The 18602-nt window shown below is 41.2% G+C and overlaps 1 protein-coding gene across 1 annotated transcript in view; it reads left to right on the top strand.

Moving 5' to 3' along the window:
* Window positions 1-18602, top strand: part of LOC126175927 (15-hydroxyprostaglandin dehydrogenase [NAD(+)]-like) — a 66990-nt gene that overhangs the window by 21828 nt on the left and 26560 nt on the right. The window contains exons 3-4 of the mRNA XM_049923001.1: window positions 9971-10094; window positions 15385-15491. Coding sequence (XP_049778958.1) covers window positions 9971-10094; window positions 15385-15491 — 231 coding nt within the window. The remainder of the gene's footprint in view (window positions 1-9970; window positions 10095-15384; window positions 15492-18602) is intronic.

Below are 18602 nucleotides of genomic sequence, written 5' to 3'. Positions count from 1 at the left end.
TTAGTGTATGCCTCTACATTCGCATTAATTTGTGAACTGTTACACAATAAAAGGTGTCACTGAAGTGTGGGATTCTCGGTTATCTTGTACTTTTTGCCCTTTACAATTGCGTCTATGTTTGGAGTAATTGTTCTTGTGCATTTTAGGCGCAGCATGCAGTTTAAATTTCGATCAAACAATGCGTTTCTCAGGCGTGTCTCGTTACATTTCATTGCAGAGAACAGTTGTTCACAAACATACGTGGAACCGAACATTGATACTATTGTAGCCGCCAGTTTGTGCAAACGAGGAAATCTATCCTGAGGGAAGTGTCTGTAGAATTCCAAAATGTTTTTCTTGTTCTGAAATTTGTCTCTGTATTTTCTGTCACACTGCAGGTCAATAATTTTCTTGCTGCAGCTCAGGACGAATCTCTTAAATATTCGCTGAATATGTAGAGAACAGATCAAAATCACTGTCTAGTGCTGTCAGATCTTGAGAGCGCTGATCAACTAAACTATGTGAATAACGTTGACAGTCTTTGTGAACATCTTGCATGGATGATAATTTAGGAAAATGAGCTAGGTTTCCTGTTTCCAGCTGACTCACCCAAAGTCTCAATTTCGTTTTAAAAGCTCGTATTCGATCTATGAAATGAGTAATTAGCAGATCTTTACCTTGTAGTGAAATGTTCAAAGCATTCAGATGGCTAGTAAAATCTGCTAAGAACGCGAGATCACATTCAAACGTGCGCGCGCATTTCCCCTCCCTCCCCTCCCTCCCTACTCCGCGACCTTGCAGCTGCTCGCGAGCACGTCCCTGAGCAGACGCGAGTACCCGCGTTCAAAACCGGCCAGTTATTAAGCCCTGCCCTAGGTGAACGAGAGCTGTAGCTTATCGCATCCCAAACCATGAGGCCTAAGGTGGCGCCAGTGGGTCTTGAGCGAATGCACTGTATGAGACAGCACGAGCACACCGTACTTGTAAACGACGGTCACTTGCATGCAGGCAGAATCCGCTTTCATCGCTGAAGACCACGGCGCACCATACCATTTTCCAAGTGATCGTCCGATGGCAGCAGTGGAGCCATGCACGTCGATGCTATGATGCGACTGGATGACGGGCTAGAGATGTGTGTGCCCATAGTCCCACTGTTGATAACCGGTTCTCAATAGTTGGTGCTGATACGTCTGGACTCACAAGCCACCTTGTCTCTTCTGTGGTAGCTGTAGGATCTGCCACTGCTGCCCTTACAATATGACGACCCTGGGGGGCGTCTGTGCTGCGTGGACGACCAGAACCTCGTCTACGTGTGTGAGAATGTTCACATGACCACTGATACCAGCATCATTGACCAACTAACGCGGCACATCCACCTTGTGTGGCATTTCTCCGAAAAGAAATATCTGGGAGTGTGCGTGCGGAACGATTTGAAGTGGAATAATCATATAAAATTAATTGTTGGTAAGGCGGGTGCCAGGTTGAGATTCATTGGGAGAGTCCTTACAAAATGTAGTCCATCAACAAAGGAGGTGGCTTACAAAACACTCGTTCGACCTATACTTGAGTATTGCTCATCAGTGTGGCATCCGTACCAGGTCGGGTTGACAGTAGAGATGGGGGATCCGCTCTTGAACTAATTCATAGAGTTCAATCTTTCAAAGGAGTGAACAATCAGTGATTCAGAAAAAAAGAACGGTAGCTCCAAACGTTTCCCACGGCAGAGAGAGAGAGAGAGAGAGAGAGAGAGAGAGAGAGAGAGACGGAGCATATCAGCAGCGCCTCTGCTGGTCAGAGCACAGTGCACGCCACACAACACAGCCAGCGCCGGCCTCTGCCCTGCTTCTACCTTGGCTGCCTGCGTTGTGCAGTGCCCCATTGGATTTTGTGTTTCACATATGTCGTGCTGTCTCTGTGCGTCGTCTGCCGTGTGCACTGTGCAGTGTCTGGCGCAGCTTAACTTCGCATCGCACTCTGTCGGCGATCGTTTCAGTCGCACGTCCTGCCCTCTGGGCAGTTGATGCGAGCAACAGGACAGAGAGCCACCTAGCGGATAACATAGGAACTACTTGCAAAAACCTGCTCGCAAGGGAACGGACGATTTGTCTCGGAGCGGGTGAGTTCACCGCTCCCCCCCACCCTCGGAACTCGCCCGCTCAACGCTCACCCCACCGTCTCGACTCTAGCCAGAGCGTCGAGCAAAGCGACTCAGGTGCCACTCTGGTCTCTGCGGTCTCAGCTCACGCAGTAATACAGCTCGTGGCTCGACCTGCTCGACTCAGCGCCTCTGCATCGGAGTTCGTCCCCACTGGATATTGTTCTTCGTAGTAATACCGCTATGTATATTACATTATTATGTTATGTATACATCAATTGTTTTTATTTTATTTTTATTTGTTAAAACTGATTAGATTAGGTTCCTGATGACTCCTCTTACTATAGGATTTTTATTATGGACACTCGAATTTACGCTTTAATTACGAGCGAACCGATAAACGTATCGCAAAATGTGATACACCAATATTTTCCTTGTTTTATTCTGCGTAAGGCTATATGCAGCACTTTCGTTTTACAGTCAAATTTATATTTTTTTTCTTATTCTGGTACGGATTTTGCGATTTTAGGCGTCTTAGAAAGGAAACGTTCACTTTAAAAATATATGGCTTGCGATGTATTTGTATGAGGTTAATGAAATTTTAATACATTATAGACAAATATATTGTTAATGTAAATCTCAAGTTACAACATTTTCCGATCACCCAAAAAACCACGATAGTGCAAAATAAATCAATAATCAAAAACTTTGTCATATCGTGGAAATTTCAATAAACAATACAAAATTCTTACTCATTATCTGTGTTACTTCAAAATAGGATCAAATAAGATCAAAATACAGGTATAGTACTGGAATAAACCAAGTTTAAAGGGCAATGTGCCTTCCATTTATTTTCTATTGTAAATGAGTGGTGAGTCATGAAAAAGAGCTAATTCATTTCAGAGAGTGAACAGTTCTGATCCAATCTCTGAAAAGAACAGTTTTGCCCATCTCTAGTTGACAGAGGAGATAGAGAAGATCCGAAGAAGAGCGGCGCGTTTTGTCACAGGGTAATTTGGTAAGCGTGATAGCGTTACGGAGATGTTTAGCAAACTCAAGTGGCAGACTCTGCAAGAGAGGCGCTCTGCATCGCAGTGTAGCTTGCTGTCCAGGTTTCGAGAGGGTGCGTTTCTGGATGAGGTATCGAATATATTGTTTCCCCCTACTTATACCTCCCGAGGAGATCACGAATGTAAAATTAGACAGATTCGAGCGCACACGGAGGCTTTCCGGCAATCGTTGTTCCCGCGAACCATACGCGACTGGAACACGAAGGGGAGATAATGACAGTGGCACGTAAAGTGCCCTCCGCCACCCACCGTTGGGTGACTTGCGGAGTATAAATGTAGATGTAGATGTAGACCATCCCACCGCTTGGAAGGCCACAATTTGACCCCTTTCAAACTCGCTCAGTCGGCTGTAGGAAGAACTAGTACACGATAGGGAGTCTTCTGGCTGTGAGCATTCTGTATTTAAGGGTAGACACACATGGCACTCTGGTAGCTATGCCACTACACCGTCTGTTGGTGGACGACGTTTAAATCATTAACAGTACATCTACTTTCACCCAGGTGGCATATACCATCATCAGATCAAAATCGATGTAGGGCACTATTGTCTGGCAGACAGCCCATGGTACGACACAGAAGTTTTCTGTGGAAGCAGACATTCAGTCACGTGTACAAATTACTATCTCTTTAACAGTCCTTGGCTATTAGTGAAATAAAATTCACTGATAGGAAATCATTCAATTTTATAGTGTTTTTCCCATGATTATTTGCACATCACAAAATGGCTCTGAGCACTATTGGACTTAACATCTGAGGTCATCAGTCCCCTAGAACTCAGAACTACTTAAACCTAACTAACCTAAGGACATGACACACATCCATGCCCGAGGCAGGATTCGAACCTACACATCACAATGTCACTCACGCAAATAGAATATATGATTGTAATCACCTGAGGTGGAGTCCCACTAACAATCTGTGGAGCGTGTGGCACCTACACCTATGAGCCAAAACATTATGACGACCTGTTTCATAGTTCGTTGTTCCACTTTTCAAACACAGCACAGCATGCAATTTAGAAATCCTTGAAAGTATTTCAGCAATATGTGGCACCAGATGCCTACGCACAGGTCAAGCAATTCCCACAAATTATGGGATGGTGGTTTACTGGCACACAGTTGGAGCCTGATATGTGTTCCAATGGTTACAGAGCAGGCATATTTGCTGGCCAAGACATCAATGTGAGCTCACTATTATGCCCCTCAAACCACTGTAGCTCGATTCTGACCTTTCAGAATGGACAGTTATCATGCTGGAAGGTGTCATCACCGTAGGGGGAGACTTCAAGCATGAAGGCGGTCCGAAATGATGTTCACGCAGTTGACGGCTGGCATGATGCCTTCGATTACCACCACAGTTCCCATGGAAGCCCAACTCAGTGTATCCCATAGCATAATCTGTCCTCACAGCCCTGCATGTTTGGCGCGGTGCATGTCTCGTGCAGTCATTCGACTGAATGATGGCGTGTGACGACCCAACCTACGAGACCTGGTGTAAGAAGAAATGCGATTCGTTCGACAGGCGACACTTTTCTACTGATCCACGGTGAAAACTCAGTGTCGCTGTGCCCACTGCAATCATAACTGACGATGTCGTCGGGTCAACACAGGAACCCGTAGAGATCGTGTGATGTGGAGCTCCATGTTGAACAATTGGCCTTTGAATGGTGTGCTCCAAAACACGTATGCCTGCGCCAGAATTGTACTCTGTCGTCAGATCTGACACAGATCGCTGCCTGCCCTGGATTGCACAATGGGAGATCCTCCGACCTGTATGCTTTTGTGATGAGATGTGGTCGTCCAATACCATATGGCCTACTCGTTAGTTCACCATCTTTAAACCATTTTCCATAGGTGCTCACGACAGTAGTACACCAACAAGCGACCAGCTTCGCCTTTTCAGAGATTCTCCTTTCCAGTCGCAACGCCACAACAATGTGCTATTTGTCAAGACCGCTTGTGTTAGTGGATTTCCTCATTTGTGGCCGGTATCTTCCCTGTAATGACCGCCCATTCATCTCTCTTCAGCTTACATTCTTTCCTCACTGCATCACGTGCCCGCAACACCACCAGGAGGCATTCAAACTCGCGGTCGGCAGTGGCCATAATTTTTTGGCTCATTATTGTATACTGTGGATGTGACTGGATTATTTTTCATAATGGAAGCGGCGTCTTATTTGGCATCTTCTGCTACATTTCTGGGCTTAAACGGAATGCGTTATCGGAGTCGTAAATTACCGAATTCGGATTTTAATCTGTGGAAAAGTTTTATCTACATTACTGCGATGCGTCTACTTCACTAAAGTCTAAAGTCAGATCTTGAGTCACTCCTCCACAATGACGGAAGTTACGGTTGTTCAACCATTTAAATAAGTCTTTCACATAACGTAACGATTATATTACCATTACGTAAGAGTACCAGATGACAGTGCTGCCAGTCTTCTTGTATTTCCATTAACCTTATTAGAGCCATTCATATGAAAAAAACTAGTTCTGTGCACGTTTAGAACCATTTATCCTCACAGCCAGTTTTATGTCTACGCTATGAAAAACGTGCCATTGTAGGTGCAGAGTCAACATACGTTCGCACTGCACTGTCCTGTGGCACAAAATTCCGGAGTGATGTAGCTAAATTAAAAAAAAGTATTTATAAAGTATGCAGTAAGTTGATAACTGCTCATCCCACACTAGCCTGTTCAGGAAAATTGGCATTCTTGCACTAACTTGCGGATTCTTTTAGTTTCTAATGGCATTGTGGTTGCTAATAACAGTGAATTTAGGTTTAATTCTGAAGTTTGCAACTGCAGTACTAGAAGCAAAATTTATTTCCATATAGATTCTGATCCTCTGTCTAGGTTTCAGTACGTATATACGAATCCACATAAATACTCCGCAAGCAGCTGTGAAGAAGCATGCATCATACCAATATTAGCATTCAGGAGAAAGACGGTACGAATCCCCGTCCGGACATTCATATTTAGGTTTTCCGTGATTTCCGTAAATCGGTCCAGGCAATTACCAGGATGGGTCCTCCGAAAGGACAGGGCCGATTTCCTTCTCCATCCATGAAACATTCTGAGTTTGCGCTCCTTCTCTAACAACCCCATTGTCAACAGGACGTTAAACACGAGTCTTCCTTCATTCTACAAGCTCCTGCAGGCTACATTTCACATTATTATTTATGCGAAGATCTGTCGTTAAGCTGGCTACGTCGCATAAAAAGTCATACAGCAGGTGAAGAATGACTTTATTGACCAAAAAGTGACGCGTTTCGGAATTATTTCCGTCTTCACACACTTAAAATAGAAATATAACTAAGAAATTTGTATACAAAAATACAGAACTTTTTAGATAATAATAACTAATCAACCCTAAACAAAAATGCAAACAGTCCATTCTTACCTAACCATGTGCAAAGATAGCACAAGGTCAAGAACCTTACAGGATGGGTTCGTAACATGAGATGACAGACTACTAAGGGAGTTCCCATAGATCTGGCACTGGAAGACAAAATTGTCTCTAGGTGACAGCAGGGTAAATATGGTGGCGCTGTGTGATAATAATAAATTACATAAAATGACAAAATTAAAAGTGGTACATCAGTGTAAATGGGAATATACTTGTGTTATGGTTATGTACTTTAATGAGTATGTGAGATTGCTATTTGAACAGCGTCCCTCCTTTTCTGTCCTCTCTCGATCGTCCACTCCCAACAAATAACCCCCCCCCCCCTCCTTCCCCTGCCCACAACCTGTATATTCAATGTCCTGCCTCATTTGCATGGATCTCAATTCTGCATACCTCTTCCCTTCCACGACTGTCGGCTACATACTCTTTCACTGGGTATTTTTTTCTTACTTTTGTGTTTTAAATGCATAGTATAATGACAATTTTATGAAAAGTATAGGCTCTACTCACCATATAGCATAAATGCTGAGTCACAGATAGGCGCAACAAAAAGACTGTCAAACAAAGCTTACGGCCAAACAGGCCTTCATCAAAATTGCAGAACATACACACACAAACGCGCGCGCGCGCGCGCACACACACACACACACACACACACACATACACACACACACACACACACACACACACACACACACACTCACGCAGATGCAGCTCCCACACATGAGACCACATTCTGTGGCAGCCAATGCCAGTCTGGCCTTGGTAGGCATAGACTTGGCCATGTGAGTGTGACTTGCGTCTACATGAGTGTGTGTGTGTATGTTCTCTAATTCTGATGATGGCCTGTTTCGCCGAAAGCTTTGTTTGACAGTCTTTTTATTGTGCCTGTTTGCGACTCAGCATCTCCGCTATATGGTGAGTAGCAATTATTCTTTTCACAATATTGTCATTATTTCATCCTGAATTTTCAGTTCCTTAAATTAGTAGTGTTATATTTTAAAACTGTACTATGAACATGTTGCTGTTTTAAAGTCCTGTTATTTTTGCATCTGCTGCATTTGTAGTGTGTTTTATTGTAATGGTTTTGTTCTGCTTTATATTTCTGTATTACTGCAGCAAATTGTTAATGTTGGTTTGGCAGTGTATGCACCCTCCCCATCCTGTTTTCCCTTTTCGCCACTCAGTTCTTTTGCATACTTCTGTGACATGTTCTGGGTCCTTCCTTTACCTTTGATATATTTCACTTGCTTTTTTCTAAAGCTCATTTCAGGATGCTAGATACCTATAAACAGGAGTGTACAAGAAGGACGATTATTTTTACCTCTTGCAGGGCTCAGCATTTCAGATCATGCGACATACTAGAAATACAAACATGTTCATGCTGCTTATCATCACTGATGTATTTACTGACTTCTGTTATTAATTGCCCATTAGTATATAACTTGTACTATGCTTATGTGTTTTAAGGTACGTTTGACATTGCTATTTTAACATGGTCCCCCCTTATCTGTCCTCTCTTCCACTATTCCCTACTTTTTTGACAGCTCACTTCCAGCAACCAATACCGCCTCCCCACTCCACTGCCCTTCCTCACTCGTTCTCTTTCCCCCCCTCCCCCTTACCCTCTCTTCCGCTCTTCCCCTCTCCCTGTGTCTCTTCCCAAACCCATTATTTCAACACCTAACTTCGTTTGCATGTATCTCAATCCTCTTCACCCCCTCAGTGTCCCCCCTGATCCACTACTTCCATTGGCCACATTCGTATTAAGTTCAAATCTATAGTTTAATATTTTCTACATACATTAATAACATTTTATTATTTTAATGTCCTGCTATTCATGTACCCATACACCTGATCTATTTGCAATCGTCGTTTTTGTTGTAATCGTTTTCTTCTGCTTTATCTTCTAGTATTATCACAGCAAATTGTGCAGGTTGGCTTGATATCGTTTGACAGTAAAATATACCATTCTTACAATTAGTGGCTAATGACTTACCTACTTACCTACGTCTTCAGACATAATGCCCCGTATTTCGATCATGTGATCAACAGTCACGTTTTTTAATGTTCCCTTTATTACGTTACTAATACATCACTTTCCATTTTGTCATTTTGTGTAATTTATTTATTATCATACTATATATGACACAGCGCCATCATATTTATCCTGCTTTCTGTCTTCCTGTACCGGTTTTATGGGAACTCCCTTGGTAGTGTGTCAGCTCTAGTAACGAATGCGTCTTGTAAGGCTCTTGTACTTGTGCTACCTATTCACCACGCTAGGTAGGAATGGACTGTTTGCACTTTTGTTTCATCTTGGTTAGTTATTAGTATCTAAAAAGTTCTACATTTTTGTTTACCAATTTGTTTCTTATATTTCTGTTCAAATTTTCGAACACGGAAATAATTCCGAAACACGTCACTTTGTGATCAATAAAGTCATTCTTGACGTGCTGTATGACTTATTATGCGATCTAGCCAGCTTAATCACTGATCTATGACTATTTACTAAAATGATCGATAGACTTCTTCATGACTTGTTATACTTTTATTATTATTAACATTGTTAATACAGTCTAGAATACATCCATCATCTTATTTTCTTGTTATTTTATAAGCAGTTTACTATGAAAGTCGAAATTAAAAGCTACATTGTGCGGCATCTACCGTTACCCGGTCGGCCGCACTTTTAAATACGCTCTCCGCCAGTTACGCCGCTGCGTTTCCTATAGCCGCCACCATCGCACGCGGGCGCCGCCTACCACGAACGATTACACCGCTGCCAATGAGATGCAAGCATTGCCTCTCCGGATCTACAGGGGCGACGGTACTTAAGTTCGAACTTTCATGCACTGAGTCCCATTTGGTACGTTTGCCTGCTGAGTAACATTTACAGACTTTCATAGCGGCCAGGGCTCGACATCTTCTGAATAGACACTGTATCGAAGAGTGACAGATTTATCAATCTTTTGTATCTGTATATATTTCTGCATTCAGCCCTACTGTTACCAGCTGGCGCTGCAAATACAGCAACAAAGTTATGTAGTATTTTTACTGTTTGATATTAGATGTAGAATAAATTATTGTATCTGAATTCTCTGTTCTTGTACGGCATCTGATCCTCGCTTGTGTATTCACTATAAGAAGCACAGTAGTAACATGCACATCTACAGTAGAGAAAAAAGATAATAAATTATGATTAACTACTGATATCAGAGTAGCTGAACAAAAATTGATGATCACCAAATCACATAAATATTTAGACATCATTGGCTTCATTTGTCTCAATTCATTTTTCAGGACATATAATAATGTTAACATATATATTATGATGTGTACACATAAGACATGACGCTGATATACAAAGAAATTTCGGAAGAATCAGGAATTATAAGTTAATTCTTCTGGTGTTCCAGGTGGTGATATCTGATGTGGACCCAGCGGTTGGTCAGAAAGTGGTAGAGGAATTCGAGAGCGAATTTGGGAAGAACAAGATAATTTTCGTGAAGGCAGATGTCACAAAGCCGTCAGAGCTGGAAGGTAAGGAGCAATACCATTCATGAGCAATGAGCCCTTCCACCACTTTACGCTTGCTGAGCGGTTCCAGTCAAATATTTCCATGACCCACCTCGCTATGGCTGTGCCCACTAAGCATTTAGTAGTGCAAGTGAAAGTCTATTGAATTAAAAATAGGTGGATGAAAAAAGAATGCAAAGTTAACTGCTCTCTGAACACCGGTCAGCGTATTCTTCTCCTACTACAATGCCATTTATGCTACGACACTCCGTTACACCACAGTGCGCATCAACTTCATTTCTGTTATGAAATTTTGAAGGTAGCAGCGATAAAATGCAGGAAATTATAAGAGTCGAAGGACGTGAAATGGGGATAGTAACTGAGACGGGAATGAGACAGAGCTGTAGCCTATGCCCCATTTTATTTAATCAGCAGACTGAGCAAGCAGTAAAGGAAAACGCAGGTAAATTTGGAAAGGGAATTAAAGCGGGGAGAGAAGAAATAAAAAGTTTGAGTTTGGCGAAGACATTGTAATTCTCTCAGAGACGACAAAGTATTTGGAACATACGTTTAAAGAAACGATTAGTGCCTTGAAAATATGTTAAAAATTAATATTAATAACGTTAAATCAAGGGTACCCAAAGAAGTTGTATTCAGTCAGATGCTGCTAAGGGAGTTAGATGAGGAAACAGGATACTGAAAGTAGCAGACGAGTGACAATTTGGATAGCAAAATAACTCTGACGAGAACGTAAAATGCAAAAATGCAACAGTATGAAAAACTTTTCTGAAAGAGAAATATGTTAATACGTAATATAAATGCAAGGCTTAGGAAGTATTTTCTGAAAAAGAAGTGTAATGAGAGCTATAAATAAATGTGGTGCTGCAGAAGAACATTGAGAGCCATAGTGGTTGCTCAAGAGCTGTAATAGCAGTCGATTCGTTTACTGAGAATAATCTGTGGCAATATCATCAAAAAGAAATTAAGAAACTGAAATCTTCCTCCACTACTTCTGAGAATTGCTTCAGTTAGATGTAATCTTTTTGTCTAACTACTTATTCAATTTCTCACTACCCTGATGATGTCTAATAGAGACTGTAGTATTGGCGTACAGTTTCTACAGTATGTTAATATGTTGAATAATACCCTTGTTTGTCAAAGGCTGTTGATACAGATTTCTTTCAAACCGAGTCAAAATTTGTATATCACAGAGAAACATGTTATTCATATTCATTTTTCTCACTTGTAATGTCGTTTTCTATTTGCAAATGGTCCCGTGTAGTATACCTACGTCTAAAGCCATCTTCATGGTCCTTTGTTCCTTCGCTGGATTACAATGTGAAGTATTTTTCTCTGTGGTTATTATACATTTAAACGAATACCTCGTAAGTTAGGTTTTTTTGTCTTCACTGAATTAAGCATCGTTCTAGTTTTCGAGAATTTTCCTGTTCCGCGCACATTTTGTACAAAATTTTGCACGTTCCTTTTGCATTACCTTCCCACCAGCTTCAGTCATTTTCACTGAAGCACCATAACCTCCAGGCGCTGTTCCTTCCTTCATCCTTCGAATATCTCTGGTCATCTGGTCATCTGATTTTACTTGCAGAATGTCATCATTACCGTAATCATATATTCGATTTACAATTCAGGTTTCTAACTATGTTGTTGTTGCGGTCTTCAGTCCAGAGACTGGTTTGACGCAGCTCTCCATGCTACTCTATCCTGTGCAACTGTGCAAGCTTCTTCATCTCCCAGTACCTACTGCAACCTACATCCTTCTCAATCTGTTTAGTGCATGCATCTCTTGGTCTCCCTCTACGATTTTTACCCTCCACGCTGCCCTCCAATACTAAATTGGCGATCCCTTGATGCCTCAGAATATGTCCTACCAAGAGGTCCCTTCATCTAGTCAAGTTGTGCCATAAATTTCTCTTCTCCCCAATTCTGTTCAATACCTCCTCATTAGTTATGTGATCTACCCATCTAATCTTCAGCATTCTTCTGTAGTACCACATTTCGAAAGCTTCTATTCTCTTCTTGTCCAAACTATTTATCGTCCACCTTTCACTTCCATACATGGCTACACTCCATACAAATACTTTCAGAAACGACTTCCTGACACTTAAATCTATACTCTTCAGAAACTCTTTCCTTGCCATTGCCAATCTACATTTTATATCCTCTCTACTTCGACCATCATCAGTTATTTTGCTCCCCAAATAGCAAAACTCCTTTACTACTTTAAGCGTCTCATTTCCTAACCTAATTCCCGCAGCATCACCCGAGTTAACTCGACTGCATTCCATTATCCTCGTTTAGCTTTTGTTGATGTTCATCTTATATCTTCCTTTCAATACACTGTCCATTCCGTTCAGCTGCTGTTCCAGGTCCTTTGCTGTCTCTGACAGAATTACAATGTCATCGGCGAACCTCAAAGTTTTTATTTCTTCTCCATGGATTTTAAGTCCTACGAATTTTTCTTTTGTTTCGTTTACTGCTTACTCAATATACAGATTGAATAAAATCGGGGATAGGCTACAGCCCTGTCTCACTTCCTTCCCAACCACTACTTCCCTTCCATGCTCCTTGACTCTTACAACTGCCATCTGGTTTCTGTACAAATTGTAAATAGCCTTTCGCTCCCTGTATTTTACCCCTTCCACCTTCAGAATTTGAAAGAGAATATTCCAGTCAACATTGTCAAAAGCTTTCTCTAAGTCTACAAATGCTAGAAACGTAGGTTTGTCTTTCCTTAATCTATTTTGTAAGATAAGTCGTAGGGCCAATATTGCCGCACATGTTCCAACATTTCTACGGAATCCAAACTGATCTTCCCCGAGATCGGCTTCTACAGTTTTTCCATTCGTCTGTAAAGAATTCATGTTAGTATTTTGCAGCCGTGTCTTATTAACTGATAGTTCGGTAATTTTCACATCTGTCAACACCTGCTTTCTTTGGGATTGGAATTATTATATTCTTCTTGAAGACTGAGGGTATTGCGCCTGTCTCATACATCTTGCTCACTAGGTGCTAGAGTTTTGTTAGGCCTGGCTCTCCCAAGGCTGTCAGTAGTTCTAATGGAATGTTATCTACTCCCGGGGCCTTTCCAAAGCTGGAGTGCTGTCTTTACCATTGGGCATAAAATGTCCAACAGTGCAGTGCACATGAAATTATGTTTTAAAGTTTTTGAATTTAAGCTTCCTTGCAACATTCAGTAAGACTTTTCCTAAGTGTGGAATCCTGAACCATTTATGATGATGACGTAACAGAGGAAATCCAGTTTGTAAAATAAAGACTAAATATTTTAGAATATTACACCAGTGACATGTGTGTTTTCATCATAATGTCAAATTGTTATGAAGTGTAATATATGCTTTGATATTCAAATGTCCAGCGCAACAGCACGAAATAGATAGGAGTAACGCCATCTATGTGCTTTATAAGGAAGTGGGTGTCTCTTTCAAACATTCTTTTTAAATGTTGTTAGTTAGTGAGCAGATAATCTTAACACCTCGCATAAGAAAGAGAAACGCCTATCAGTAGGTGTCGGAAATTCAAGAGCGGCGAAATCGTGCTTCACACATGGCTTTGGATCCCAAGACCGTCAAGCGAAAAATGGATCCAGTATGTTCAGAGGGTCATACTCAACGCCATGCAGGATCTCAACGGCTCCACGCGACATGCAGATCGAAGAGGTAATTTTCTGGGATTACAACTAGGTAACAAATTTAGTTGGGTAGGGCATACCACAGAATTGCTAAACAAGTCTGTATTTGCAGTGAGAATGATGTCAAATGTAGGAGATACAAATATAAAAACTGAGCAAAAGTTTTTAGTGTGAAAAAGTGTGTAATAAGAATGATTTGTGGGGTAAATTCCAGAACACCATGTAGAAACCTGTTCAAGGAACTTTGTATTGTAACCTCTGCCCCTCAGTATATTTATTCCTTAATAAAATTTGTTGCAAGTAATATATCTCTATTTCCAAGCAATAGCTCAGTACATAGTATCAGTACTAGGAATAAGAACAATCTACATTAAGTCCTAGAAGCGCTTACGTTAGTCCAAATAGGGGTCCAATGTTCAGGAACACACATTTTCAATAAATTGCCAGCAACTATTAGAAACTTGGTTTCAGATAAAAGCACGCTTTAAAAAGAGTTTGAAAGACTTTTTGGTAGGCAACTCCTTCTAATCTATAGATGAAAGTCTTAACAGAGACTGTTAGACCAGCTTAAGTAAAAGTGTCTGTTAGATTTCAGTGTTGACAGCACTTGGTCACAACACATTAGGTATTTTGTGTATGATAAATTTATTAATAGTGCATAACAATGCTTCATTCTGGCAGCATATTATTCTGTAAATATTAGCTGTTCCAGTTATCTGTATTGTATTCACCTATTTTGATAATCTCCTGACAAAATAGTAAGTATTATGTTCAAATGTTTTATGTTTTTTATGTTATAGTTGCAATTTTAATGGTCAGCAGTGTATAACTGCAACAAAGTCATGATGTTTGCTAATTTCATGTTCGATGGATCATTTGCATGATAAATCGTAATGATATGGAATGAGTCATTTTACATACATATTACAACTCAATTTTCAAATATGGCTACTTGCTGGAAATTTACAGAGATTATACATAGGTAGGCAAATGTGAGTTAGTGTGAGTTAGGAATTTCTACCCACCACCTTTTAGACGTTACAGAAATAGAATTTCTTCTACAGAATAGAAGTTGTTAAGGATTAACGTTTTCAGTTTGTTTTCAAATTTTTCTTTGCTATGTGTCAGACATTTTATATCCCTGGGTAAGTAATGAAAACTTTTTGTTGCATGATTGTGCACCCTGTTTGTGAAAAAGATAACATTAATGTGGGGTAGGGAATGTCAGTTTTCCTTCTGGTATTGTAATTACAAACATCCTTGCTCCTTTTAAACTGCAGTGATTTATTTACAACAGTGAATGACCATCTCCTTAAACATGGGTGTATAAGATGATTGTGTATTAGCAACAAATATTCATCTTACAGCACGTTTTGAGCAATTAAGACTTTTTTTCTTAAAGATGAGATAGCCGAAAACATTATTCCCTGTGATATTATTGAATGAAAATATGCAAAATACTTCAACTTACTGATTTGTCTCTCCCCAAGATTTGCAACGATTCTAAGTGCAAAAGTGGCTGCACTAAGTTGTTTTAGGAGTTCCAAAATGTGTTCCAAAATGTGTTTACATTCTCATCGATATGAACACCTAATAATTTTGAACTGAACTGAATTGAATTGAAAACCTGAGACTACCTTGTTTCAGAGGTCTTCAAAGCAGCCAAATCCACATTCAACCGTCTGGACATCGTCATCAACAATGCTGGCATCATGCGTGACAGTGTGTGGGAGAAGCAGGTGGACATCAACGTGGTACGTAGCAACAGGAGTGTACCTCCACTTCCCTGTTTTCTGAGCGCTTTTCTTCGTCGCGTCGTCTTCGACTGCCGTCTGTCTTCAGTCTGTCCCCAGTCATCCACAAATTCATCATATCTGTTCTGTTGAATTCATTCAAAGACATCTGACCATTTATACACCGCCTGACAAAAGAAATCAAGCAGCCAGAAGACACGGACAGCTCCAATGTAACTTCGTACATGTACATACAATCGGCAGGTATACAAACGATTAGAATTGCAGTTCTCTGTGACGGGCAGATCGGCCATCAGAATGCATTAGTATTCGTTGTCTTTAGTTTTATTACCATGCCTGGTAAGGTATAAAGGTGTATACGGGGCATGAACAGCGTCAGATGTTGAGTGATCACTGTGAAGGACACGGATATAATGCTTACTCGTCTGAAACAGCGTCATCAGCCTCTGACAGAGTTTAAAAGCGACCTCATTGCGGGTCTCCGTTTGGCCGGCTGGTCGAATCGTGCAGTGTCCAGATTTGTTGAGCTTTCTGATTTGACAGTAGCCCAATGTAGTCAAGGTTCCGATTGACCACATACGACCACCACACATGAGTATTGCCATACTGTGCACCAAGCACATCATAACCACTCGACACCTGCGATTCCCATTCGAGAAGAAGTAATGAACAGCCTGCAACGTTCTGTGTCATCCCGCACCACTGATCAGACTAGCATCTGTTGGAGTAAGGAGCTATGGACTCATGCGTAGGCTGTCATTAACACCTCAACACCAATGTCTGAGACTGGAGTGATGCCGTGATCTGGAAGCATGGACTACCGATGAACGGCCTAGCACAATGCTCAGAGATGAATCGCGTTTCTAGAATACCCCAGATGACAATACTCCTGGTGCCACAGTGTGGGGAGCCACTGGTGATGACTTCAGATCAGGGATGGTGGTGACTGAGGGAACGCTGACAGCACAACTGCACATCATGGACATCCTGTGTCCTCATGTGCTACAGTAGCGTGATGCCAGTTTTAACAGGACAATACTCGTCCACACATAGCACGTATCTCCATGAAATATCAGCATAATAATGAGGTACTCCTGTGACCAGATCCTCAAATCTATCATCAGTCTCCAGGATATCGAGGACCAATTAGATACCTTGTGGATCGGCTAGCCTCTGGAGAGCATGCAACGGCTTTATTTAAACCATCACAAACGAAAAAGTGCCTGCATCCAGACCTGAGTCTGTGCATCATACTGATAAGTGCGCTCATACTGCCAAATTCTTTCTTAAAATTTGATTCAATTTTCTAATCACTAAAGTAGTATCATATACTGTCTCAGACAGTGAAGTTTCAATTCGTTTCCTCCTCACCTTCTAGGTGCTTCAGTTTTTTATCAAGTTGATTGGTTGGTTGGTTGGTTGATTTGAGGGATGGTACCAAACAGCGAGTTCATCGGTCTCATCGGAACGCGGAACGATGGGGAAGGAAGTCGGTCGTGCTCTTTCAAACGAACCATCCCGGCATTCGCCTGAACGGCGGAAAACCTAAATCGGGATGGCCGGAAACGGGTTTAACCCGTCGTCATCCCGAATACGGGTCCAGTGTGCTAACCCATAGATTCGTAGCATACTAGTTTTATTTCGAAACACCTCCCCCTTCCTATTCGATTCTGAAAGAATAATTGTAGCTACCGCTCTGTATAGTACAATTTCTTTTCTAATTTTATCTCCGTGTCCATTGCTTTGCTTCGCAAGAAAGGTATTAAAAACCATGTACCTATAAACTTCATGTCTATTATGTAAAAGTACACTGCTGTACAAAACGTAACGACAAAAGTAACTTTCGCATGATGTGTCGGTAGCGCCAAACATAACTCGACGAAACTTCGACCACACAAAGATAGAACCGCTACAATGCGTTATAGAAGGTAACTGAGATTAATACCCTGTGAGAGGAACAGAAATGACACTTTTATTCACAATAATTACTCTGAAATCAGCGAGTCATTTCATACAGAAGTTGGTGATACAACAAAAAAAGTCTTGCCCAATTGCAGGAACGCTCCAACTGTGAAATAGTGACGAAGGGGGTCATTTGATGCTACTTACGCTCGCTTGCAACTGATTTGCGGTAACAGAAGATGCAGGATCTGAGAATAAAACACCAGTCGGCGACGGTAACAGTTTCCGTTTCGTTCCCGTTCAGAGCGCTGGCGGCGAAGATGACTGTCATAATTGGAATGGCTATGTGAAACAGAAAACCAGGTACAAACATTTGTGAAGGAAGATGGTCATAGGAGTAAAAAAAAAACTACGTTTGAGATATACAATTCCACTGTTACAATTATGGTGGCAGAAAAAGATTGCACGTGATACGTTGGGAACAAAGTCTTTCCTAATCATGTACCTTGATGAGCCGAAACATCATGACCAACTGCCCGTCGCGAATGTGAAAGTCGCGCCAAGAAAAGTATGTAGGGAGTCATGCCGGGAGACATTCTAGCGACAGTACGGACTGTATTATGACTCTTGATATAATATCGATATCGGAGTTATTTTCACCCCGATATATCGATGTCAAAATGGCAATATCGAGTGCCGATGTTTTTATTTTATGTTTATTCACAATTTTCGGTAAATATTTGAAGTTGTTCTTTTGAAATTAAAGTAGAACATAATTTTACTTTTACTGTGTGAAGGGGTGTTACGACTTTTTGAATATTCATCACGTCCAATCTTTCTCTTTGACTGTGTGAAGCAAGTATATGTACCACAAGCTGCGACATGGCTGCGAATTGAGCGGTGGTCCGAATATAGAATAAATTTCCTTTACTTCACGTCTAGTGTATAGAATATGTTTTTATAAAACAGATCTGAAGATGGTCATTAGAGATCGAAACCGGCAGTCTCGTGACAAAAAAATGGTGACTATTGTAACTATAGACGTGAAGTAGAGAAAAGAATATGTAGCACAAAAGAAGTCCGATTGCAAGTGAAAGGGGGGGGGGAGCTAAGGGGGACAGGTAGGCTATTAGCTTGTTGATTTACAGAATATCTAATAGATCAATGCTTAAATCTACAGCTCTAAAAGCGGCAGTATATATACAATAT

The sequence above is a fragment of the Schistocerca cancellata genome, chromosome 3 (assembly GCF_023864275.1).
Source record: "Schistocerca cancellata isolate TAMUIC-IGC-003103 chromosome 3, iqSchCanc2.1, whole genome shotgun sequence".
Classification (NCBI taxonomy): Eukaryota; Metazoa; Arthropoda; class Insecta; order Orthoptera; family Acrididae; genus Schistocerca; species Schistocerca cancellata.
This window is presented reverse-complemented; position numbering and strand designations above follow the sequence as displayed.